Source organism: Azolla caroliniana, unplaced genomic scaffold, assembly GCF_043228905.1.
Source record: "Azolla caroliniana isolate FFs.n. ecotype wild unplaced genomic scaffold, voAzoCaro1.0.p SCAF_22, whole genome shotgun sequence".
Taxonomy (NCBI): Eukaryota; Viridiplantae; Streptophyta; class Polypodiopsida; order Salviniales; family Salviniaceae; genus Azolla; species Azolla caroliniana.
Genome location: NW_028230457.1, coordinates 9,678,513 through 9,689,261, shown reverse-complemented (window position 1 = coordinate 9,689,261; position 10,749 = coordinate 9,678,513). Strand labels below are relative to the sequence as shown.

Here is a 10,749-nt window from a genome sequence, read left to right as displayed (position 1 = left end):
TTCATGCTATCAAATATCTTAAACACAAATTCAATATGCACTTGATGTGTAGGGACATGAGAAAACTCATAATACATGTCCAAATTAAGCTACAGTCGAATCATAACTACATTTAAAAGATTTGTAGCTCAGAATGGAGAGGGAAAACACATGGCATATTTCGCGAATAGGATGCATATGAAATAACCCACATATGAAGAAACATAAAAATTTGAAATCAAGGAAAGAGAAGGGAGAAGATGGACTAACGTGAGGTAGATTTCAATAAATCCAAATCATACGACATAATGGATATGCAACTTTCTATATGTGTGTGCGTGTTCGGCAACACTATGGGAGCCACACACTGACTTTGTCGAAAGAGACGTTTAGTCATGCATGAATTTTGTGTAGAGTTTTCGCTTGCAACACTTAAAACCAAAGGGAAAATAAAGAACATAAATTTAGAAAAGGAATCACATACATTCATGGCTCAAAAGGAATGGAAATAATGAGAAACCATCTACTTGGCGAATCTGAAAAGAAGCGGCAGCAAGTAAAGAACTATGGTGACCACGACCAAAGTGAATAGAGAGATTCTCATATGCATCTAAAGAGGATAGAGAAGAGTACGTGGAAAAGCAAGTTGAGGCAAGTTGGAGTAGATAAGACCAATGGGGGAAGACCTTTAGAGTCATAGAAGGAGAGGAACATGGAAAATGATCAAAGCATTCATTCATATTGAAGGTAAACAAATAGACCATCAGGACATTTCATGTAGTTGTAGCTTTTAAGCAATACGTACACTAGGCACTATTAGGATGCATGAAATGAGAGGCAAAGAGAGAAAGAGAGAGGTGGTTTCAATCAGCTACATCCTAACATCCTAACGTATGAATTCGAAAATTGCTCCATGGTTTAATATATTTGATGACATATCTGTAATGCTCCATGGTTTAATACACCACTACTAGCCGATGATTCCTGAATTGCTTCCGCGGTTAAAATACTGATACTTTATACGTCATTCTCAACAGCACAATGTACATAATACGCAAAAAGGGATGGACACAATCGCACAATGTAATGTTGTATTTATGTATGCATGTATTTCTATACAGATTAATATATGCAACCCAAACACATTCATTTTATTGTTTGCACAATTTTTTACGTTCCGGCACACTTGCATATACATACATACATACATACATACATATATCATATTGTGTTTGTCATATGTGTTGTATTCAATACTTACCAACCGATTTTAGAGCTTGTAAATTTTAACCGGCGGGTTTTTAATGAAGGATTGAACAAACCTTTTCTTTGACATGCAACATCAATGCCCCCACACATAACATAACATGACATAACATGACATAACATGACATAACATGACATAACATGACATAACATAACATAACAATACATAACATAACATAACAATACATAACATAACATAACAATACATAACATAACATAACAATACATAACAATACATAACATAACCTTCTTCTGCCACGTAACTCCTACGTGGCATGCCACGTGCGCGATCTCCACCCACGTGCGTGGCGGGAGCGCAGCCTACGTGGCATCGACTTGCCACGTGTCGTGACGTCACCGTGGGCCCTCCCTAAACCGAAGCCTTCAGTTCTGATTTATTTATTTATTTATTTTAATAATAGGTCAGAGAATTCGATTTAATAAATGAAAGAGATAAACTAAATTGTTTTTTGTTTATCGATATAAATACAAATAAAAATAATAATCACATGTTTATTTGCTAAATTATTTCGATTTTTCATGAATTAAATAAAATAAATTAACATTTTTTTTTTCTCGCAAATAATATTCAAACGCGTCTGCACTTTTTCTTTTATTTTTTTCCTTCCTTTTTTGGTGTTTTAAATATTTTATTATTTAATTTAGTAAAATGTTTCGTTCAATTTTTTATTTCCGCGGTTTTTCTTTTTAATCCGTCTCTCTTTTCGTTATTATTATTATTTATTAATTTTTATTAAATTCGTTTTAATTTGGAATTTCCGGTTTTCTTTAATTACGGAGCCTACCCCTCTCGCTCTCTTATGCTTCTTTCTTCTTCTTCTTCTTCTTCTTCTTCCTCTTTCTTCTTCACTGTCTGTTCTGTATATATACATATATGGAAAAATTCCTGCTGCAGCTTCCGCCATAGCTCGCTGCCTTCCCTCTCTGCAGTTCCTTTCCTTCTCTCTCTCTCTCCTTCTCTCTCTTTCCTTTCCTCATTCGATCTCGATCACAGATTACTCGCCAATCTCATCCTTACATATTTACCCTTACCCCCCCCCCCCCCCCCCCAGGTCTGCCAATCATTCCCTCCTCATTGCTCAATCATATTTGTAATTTCTGACAACAAATCCTTCACGTTCTTTTACTCTTCTTAGGATTGATCTTTCTGCTTATCTAATTCTTTGGATAGCTACTCTCTGCAGGTTTTTTTTTTTTTTTTTTTTGTCGGTGAACTGCTTCTCTTCTTCATCCATCGCAGCTCTGCTCGGTAAGTTCCTCTCTTTTTTTCGTGAGCCTCCTTTTGATAATGATTAACCGTATCAACGCCTGTATTATGTGGTATCCTTTAATCAGTCACTCCCATTCCTTTCCGAGATTTCTTTTTCTAATCTACACTGGAATATGATTGCATTATTGTAAATGCCAAATGGAATGGTGATTAATCTTCTGTTCATGACCATATACTTGTTTAAATTTCAGGTGAAACAAGCACTTTAGAGTTTTTTTTTCACTATGTTCTATTGAAGCCTTGATCTTCTTCTGCTTCAATACATTAGAAATCTAGCGCTCAGTAAGTTCATCTGTTCTTTAATCTTTTTTTTTTTCTGTGCTACTAATTTTCCTATTTCCAATTGAAGCGTAAGCCTCTGAGAATATATGCATTTCTTCTTCTAACTTGGAAAATATTTCCTTATGATGCAATAATTCATGCCATTCCTTCTGTTCCTGTGCCATGTCCAATCTTCCTAAACTCTGCTCTCTAAGCCTCCTAATCTATTTTTGCGTTTCCCTCTGCAATTTCTACTGTAGAATATTCTGTGCTCGTGATGATCTTACTCGTTTTTCCAACCTTTCTCTCTATGGTAGTGTCGTGCTATTTATTCTCTATTTTTCTGATGTTGAATTTCTGATCTTGATCTTCTCATTGTATGATTGCGGCATAATCAGCGACCAAATTCTACCTTTTTTTACTTCTTCTTCTTCGTCTTCTTCAACTTCGGCTGTTTGATCGTTTTCTTCTTGCAAAGCTCTAACCAATATAATATGGCATCACGCTCTTCCAGTTCAAGATTGACTTGTTTGAATATCTAAGATCTTCTCGGTTCTTCTGTTTTTCTTTTAATGCCTGGCGCACTCATCATGCGTAATGGTTTCATGGCCCGATCCATTTCATTTTCTTTTGCAATTTCTTTGTATTATCCATAGTATCAAACGCTCTTTGCATATCCGTTCTTTCAGTTTTTAAATCTGCCATGGAATTAGCACAGTGTTGATTGCCTATCCTTTACCTTCATTCAGGAACGACTTCTTGTTTTCTATTTTGCTTACAATTTCTTCTAGGCTTAAAAAATTCTCGTTTTACTCTTTTTCCATGCAGAAAAAATCAAAGAGCTGGTATATATAAATATATACATACATAGATTGTCAACGTTAACAATTAGAGCTTAGGGGCGCTCTATTATAGAAGCAGCCATGGCTCGGTTGAGTGGAGTCAGTACAGATTCTCTATCATCTTCTGCAAAAAGAGGTCGTTGTCTGTCAGCTGCCTCAGTAATTGGTCTGGGAAGCATTCTTCGTGATCAGAAGATCCTATGTGGTAGTATTTATAATACCATGTCTAGGTCTAGTAATGTTCTTACCACACAAATCATCACTAACCCAATCTCCAAAAACCCTCTTGCCTCTTCTTTGAATAATAATGGCATGGATCCCACTTACAACAACCTTAATAACATTGAAGCAACAGCAGATGATGTTGATGCACATATAAGTAATAATAACCTCAAAGAGGAAGATACTATGTGGTTAAATCTAGACATGATAAAATCAAGCTCAGATCATTTGAAGTCTCCACTCTCTAGCACTGCCACAGAAAGGATAGTCTTTCTTAATCACAACCATACAGGTGGATTAGGGTTTTACAATCAAGGGCGTACTCATCATGATGCAGGGGCTTCAGGATTTGCTCATCATGAAATTAATGGATGTGGTAATGATTACATCAACCACCTCCATGGTAATGGCCATAACTGTGATCATGTGAAGAAGCATCAATCTAGAGTGAATAATATCACTGTAGAAGGTAGTGTGAGAGATGGTTATACTTCACGGCAATATCTCCCTGAGAAGGGTTCAAGTTGCTCGATTAATGACACCTTAAAGAATTTCATGTCAGAGGCTTCTTCTACATTAATATCTCGACAGTATAGTGATGGGGGTGAACCAATGCCGATACTTTCTACTGCTCAGAAAAGATCAGTAATGTATGATTTTCTTCATTATGTTGAGCATCAATCTGCACCTGTCAATGCTCCTGATTGGTCTAAGATACTTAAAGAAGACACCATGACATCAAAGCACAAGAAGAAAAGTATAGTTGTGGAAGAAGAATGTGATGATAATGATGGTGATGTGGATGAGGACGAGGATGAGAATGAGAATGATGAGGAGGACGATGATGATAATGATAATGGCAATGGCAATGGCAATGGCAATGGTAATGGTAATGGTAATGGTGATGATAATGATCGCTTTGAAGAGAGAATCCCCCCACATGAATTGCTGGCAAGAGAGAGAGCTTGTAGCCAGATGATCACGTTCTCCGTATGTGAAGGTCAAGGAAGAACTCTCAAAGGTAGAGATATAAGCCGTGTTCGAAATGCTGTCTGGAAGCAGATCGGTCTTGCTGATTGAATACATGGAGGGAACATTTGCAGGAAAAGGAAATTCAGATCAAACCTTCAAAAGAGAGAAGAGAAAATGACACAGATTGCTGAAAGGATTTTTGAGTGCAGAGATTGTTACTTAACCATGTTGGGGTTAAGATAACAAAAGGAAGGAAATCTTCATTCCCGAATTTTGTTCAAATTTGAATATTATGCATATGTATTGTGTGTGTATTTATGTGTATCCCAAACAGAATGTGTATGGAAATGTATATGTGAGACTAATATTTGGCCCATTTTTGTACCCACTACATAAAACCATTATCAAGTTCAGCTTCCAGAATGCTGTTCGATACAAAAGAGAAGTTCTTGTGCTTGCATTGCAAAACTTTGCTTCTCATGAGTAAGGCTGAAAAAGCCCCATGGAAATTTAAGACCATGTATATTTATATGTCTCTGTTTCTCATGTACTGCAAAATTAAAGCAATCCCAGTTAATGCATACCTGAAGTTTTGGAAGAGGCGCATATTATATCTGTTCCTCATTCCTTCTCGCAATTGAAATATTGTATTGAACTTCTGATTGTGGAGATGTATAAGAGGATGAAGGTGATGGGTTTTATAACCAGAAAGGGGGTGGAAATTTGAAGTCCCAAATCTGAGAGGGTTATCTTCCTAACTCATGTGTGGGGATCCTGAAATGCAAACCACCTAGAAAGTCATGGGTCCTTATCTTTATGCAAACAGGTGGTGTACATGTGGTTTTGTTGGAAAACTGTCCAATGGTTTGGGATCCTGAAATGCAAACCACCTAGAAAATCATGGGTCCTTATCTTTATACAAACAGGTGGTCGTGTACATGGGTTTTGTTTGGAAAACTGCCCAATGGTTTCCTAGACAAGCCCCATCTGCACTATTGGTTCACACGGATTCGAATTGGGTTTGGGAAGAACACATCCCGGTGGTTTGGTGTCAATTGATCAAAAGCTATTTTCCCCTATTCGAACAGTGTCGCCATTTTGTAAGATTTTGGGAATATCGCATGGCAGAAACGTACCCAAAATCTTAGAGGAAATACTGGTATGACTTTCATCATTCCAAATGGATCTGAGTACATTACAGATTTACTTGATGGGTCTCTCATACTAATGCAAATTTTATGTTTGCTTCTGATCCTTGTCTGTGGTGCAAAAGGTTACCTACTACCTGGAATCTGTAGTTGCATTTCAGCTTGGTCTCAGGCCCTTCCTTACCTTGAGGTTTCTCGCTAGTAATGACATTCTAACGAAAAGAAATCGTTTTGGTCAGAGATGTAGGTGCCATGCCATATATTTGGGTCTGTCAACAAGCAAAGCCCCCTCAATTTTGTTATCTCCCAGATCAAGCCCTCAAATTTGTATTGCAGATCTGATATTGGGCAGAGATCACAAAATTTAAACATTCCAAAGCATCTATGTGGATTTGACAAGAGGCTCTTCATAGAGTAGTGAAAGGTAGTTCTAATTTGTTGATGGTTTGCATACTCCTCTCAATATTCCCATGTGCAACTCTTGTCAATTAAATAGCTTACTTAATGCCAAATAAGCCATCAACCATCATTTTGTTAATGCTAACTTACTAAAATAACCATGTCTAGTGGTGTAGCAACATGTTCCTTTATGGCTTTACAAGGTTTCCCAATATATGTATGATTCATGAGATGTGAAAAAATCAAATAAGGTTGGCCACACATTGAACCTTTAAAGGTAGTGGTTCATCTTAAGATCATGCTCGCATATGGATTTTTTCCCATGATGAGTTATCATGATCTAATATGGGCTGCTCAAGAGAAATCATGTGTATTTCTCCCTACAAATGGGTATGTGTATTTTCAATTCCCTCAACACACTAAGCATTCAATCCATAACAATCCATCCATTTAAGCCAATGTACATAAATCAAATGCGATTAGAGAGATTTGAACCTTGAAGCATGGGTTGGTAAAACTATGGCTTACTTCTAGGCGATGCAACCAACCCTAATAGAAGACAAAAAGAGACCAAAAAACCTTTCAAGCCATGTGGGACCTAGATTTGAACGGTTGCGGCATAAAAATTATTGTAGGTGTAGCTTTGGTGTAGATATGGACAAAACTAGGACGCTAAGATAAACTAATGTTTGTATATGGGAATCTCGTCTCTTCTATAAGTAAGACCAATGGACAAAAATGAAATGATTGAAATTTCTACCTACTTTGTCTCAACAATTAATCGATTTAAAGCAATTGCAAATGAGTGAAACCTACCTACTAAGCTATTCACCTTGTTGCAATAGTAGATGTTTGGGCATCAACAAAGTTAAATGAAGCAAGAATGGCCTTGATGAAATGTAAATTAGCATCTTCAATAGACATATATGGCTCCAATAGGTTAGTCGGCCCAAGATACAAATGTATTTGAATCGAGAGGAACATGTCTCTTGTATGTCAAGAAAATGTGGCCGGAGATAGAAAGGAATAAGAAAAGGATCACTTTCACATTTATGGGATAAGAACAAGTGAGAGGAAATGAAGGTATTCAATTAATTGCCATTAGGTTGGTTGTCATGCCTAGAAAAGTGTTCAATGGTATTGGTCTTGTCTCACATTAGATTATGAGTTTTCTTGCTATCTACATGAACTTTGACACTTTGTCATTGCATTGAATCTGAAAGAGTTAATGGTTACCCAAACCTTGATACCCTATCATAACTCGGTGAGTAAGTTAGCTCTGTTGAGTGAACTCACATCTTATCCTCCTTGGCTAGGAATCGACAACGGTTCAGTTTGGGCCAAACTAAAGCACACAACCATAGTTTAACAACTTAACCAATTCCATTTGGTTTGTTGGTTTAGGCTCAAAAATCTGTAAATGGTTCAATTTGGCTACAATTTGGGGGGCATTTTTTAAATTTTTACTAAATATGTAATTTAATTTGATCAATTATGCATTATACATTATGAAGTTATAATTGTGAATCCTAAAGTTCGAAAGTAACCCTTATAACAATTTGGTTCAAGTCGAAACCGAACCATGAATCCATGGCTTAATGATTTGTAGATCTCTTGAACCATTTGGTTTGAACTTAAAAATCCCTCAAATTAATTGGTTTGAATAGTTTTCAGTGGAAATGCTTTTGGTTTAAAGATTTCATTGTTTGGGTGTTTGAAATTTTTTAAAGGGTTTAGTTACAAATAGTTTGTGTTTGAGAAGCCCTAATCACAATTATTGTCAATTACTAGTCATGGCTCCCTTTGTTTTCAATAAAAATATGGGAAGAAGAGCCTTAATTTGAGCCTCTTCTCCATACTAGTTTTGCACATGAAACAAATATTAGGAGAAATCAAACCTTGTTCAACCCTACGTATATCACATACTAAGCGATCAGTCAGTTATTAATGTGTCAAGTTGTAAGCAATAATTGCAATTAGGCAAGTCACTAGGGTGTCCTCAACATATTGTAATCGGTGGGTTATGTATAAGCCTACTTGAGATAGGTTTTTGTTGGACCATTGTTATGGTTTCAAGGTGTACGAGTTCAACTATTGGAAATGGTGCCTAAGTGTACCTAAATATAAAAAAATGAACTACCAATATCTGAAGGTGTAGATCCGTTGTTGGAAATAACATCTCTAGGTATAACCCAATGGAAATGGAAATAGGAATGATGTCAATGCATTAAGATGTAACCCAATGGCTCAAAATTGAGAAGATAGCGTCTTACTTGGTGTAGCACAAAGGTTGGAACATGTTGAAAATATAGAGGGCATTAGGGTGTTCTGGATGGTATGGGGGTTGAGTCTAAAGGTAAGCTAAAATTATGTCAAATTTTGGAAATTTTAGGGAATGTAACATCTAGAGTGTCCATGACATATGATGGGTCTATGCTAACACTTTTAGGCAGATATCCACATGAAATAGGCCAATTGTTAGAAATTAGGAAGCCAACTACACATGATTAGAAATGAGAAATCAACCACCTTGATATTCATTAAACTTGACCTTAGTGTGGGTATGTATAGAGCATTTGTTTAACATTTAATCAGCCAAGCCTATGCCCATGTCTCAAAAACATTGCATGTAGACTCTTGCATACCTCCCAAGGTTTTGTTTATCCTATCCTTTGGAAAGAGATAAGGCAAGGTGTGTTCGCTCTCCTAATTCACTATTGCAAATTAAGTGCACCCGATTGGTTGTCCTCGAGTGGCAAGCCTTAGAAGGTGTTAAGAAGTAGGTGATTAACTACGGTTTAATTAGTACCTAGTTATGTGATGTAGTTAAGCTAAGCGGAAGATTAAGTGATATGTGTGTGTGTGAGAGAGAGAGAGATATAGAGAGAGAAAGTTAACACTTATGAACAACACAAGATGGGGGATGAGTAACTATGTTAGAAAACATTATCAAATACAAAAATACCATCAATGAGGTATATATAGATCTCATGTGCAAGAGTGCATGTGTGTGAGGAGAATATAGGTACAACTGTGTAAGTCCTATATTAAATGACCTTGGGAATGGAGGATCTAGAATATCCTACTTAAGTACAAGGTCCTATTTAAGGCGTTGTAGTCAACACTTCTAACTAGATTCTATTTAGGTTAACTACAAAGTTACATGGTTAACTAACTAACCAACTTTAGTTGAGCTTGATCTCTAAACACGCCCCCTCAAGCTCAAGTGTGAGGCGTCCGACATCCGGTTTTGCTTTCGGGTTGGCTTCTGTGCGACTTTCGGTGTCGGCTTCTGCGTCGTGGCAATTTTGGTTCCTCCCCCTCAAGCCTATGACGAAGGCTTGGGTCAACTGCTTTCACCCATCGTGGGTCATGAGCCACTTCTGTAGAGCTCTCGGGCTTTTGTTCAGTCGTTGTCATTAAGAATTCCATCTACAGTGAGAAAATCGGGAGGGACAAATAAAATGGGGGTGTGCAACGTTACACAGGCACTTGTAAATTTGTGCAATAAAAATAAGTAAACAAAATGTAATGGGAAGGGTAATAATCTAAGGTGCTAAAGGTGCACCACAAAGTTCGTAGAGGCATAAATGTGATAATATGCACTTTGTAGAGTACGAGGTGAGTAATGGGCATAGTAGTATGTGTGAGGAGTGGGAGCTAAGGCCCTATCAATCCCTCCTCCTAGAATCTAAGCAAATATCCCCATTGAATAAAGGGGATATTTAGTCTCTCCTTTTTGTAACGGCTTTCTCTCCTTATGCTATTGAAGGGGTTGCCTATTTTGAGTGAGAGAGGTATACCACTTAGGTCGAGGGGTTCTATTCGGTTTTAGGGTTTCTTCTAGGGTTTTCTTCTTGGGTTTCTTTTAGGGTTTCTTCATCTCTTTCTTTACTTATCCGATTAGGGTTTACACTCTACTTATGTTTTGAGTCCGGCCCATGCGGCTGCAGTTGTAATCGCATTGCGGCTTTCATGCCCATAATATACATAGCTTCATAATTATTGTCTCCTTCTACTTTCTCTATCGTGTTAATCTCTTCCACTTTGCTCATGCCCGTCTTCCCATCTACTCCCTAGTCCGAGGCCCCCGTGGTCCCACCTTATTCTACACGCACGCGCGGAAATACGCGACATATTTGGTGAACCCGACGTGAATAGGCGGCAAGGGAGAAAGAGGATGGAAGAGGAAGACATCACAAAAGTAATGGCGAGGATGGTGAGGGATTTTGCAAGGCAAAGAGAAAGACGGGACGAGGCATACGAGTATGATTGACGCGAGTTTGGTCTATGGGTAACATCGGTGAAGGCTCCTTGGAGCACAATGAAAGCATTCCGAGAGTTCGAGCATCATTTTGCTCAACTCTCG

At 37.6% G+C, this 10,749-nt stretch overlaps 1 protein-coding gene across 1 annotated transcript; it reads left to right on the top strand.

The window, feature by feature from the left end:
* The first annotated feature begins 2,408 nt into the window (after positions 1-2,408).
* Positions 2,409-5,293, top strand: LOC147849952 (uncharacterized). The gene is made up of 2 exons (XM_087337068.1): positions 2,409-2,515; positions 3,626-5,293. The coding sequence occupies exon 2, from the start codon at positions 3,721-3,723 to the stop codon at positions 4,939-4,941; it is 1,221 nt and encodes a 406-aa protein (XP_087193194.1). The 5' UTR covers positions 2,409-2,515; positions 3,626-3,720; the 3' UTR covers positions 4,942-5,293.
* Positions 5,294-10,749: the final 5,456 nt, after the last annotated feature.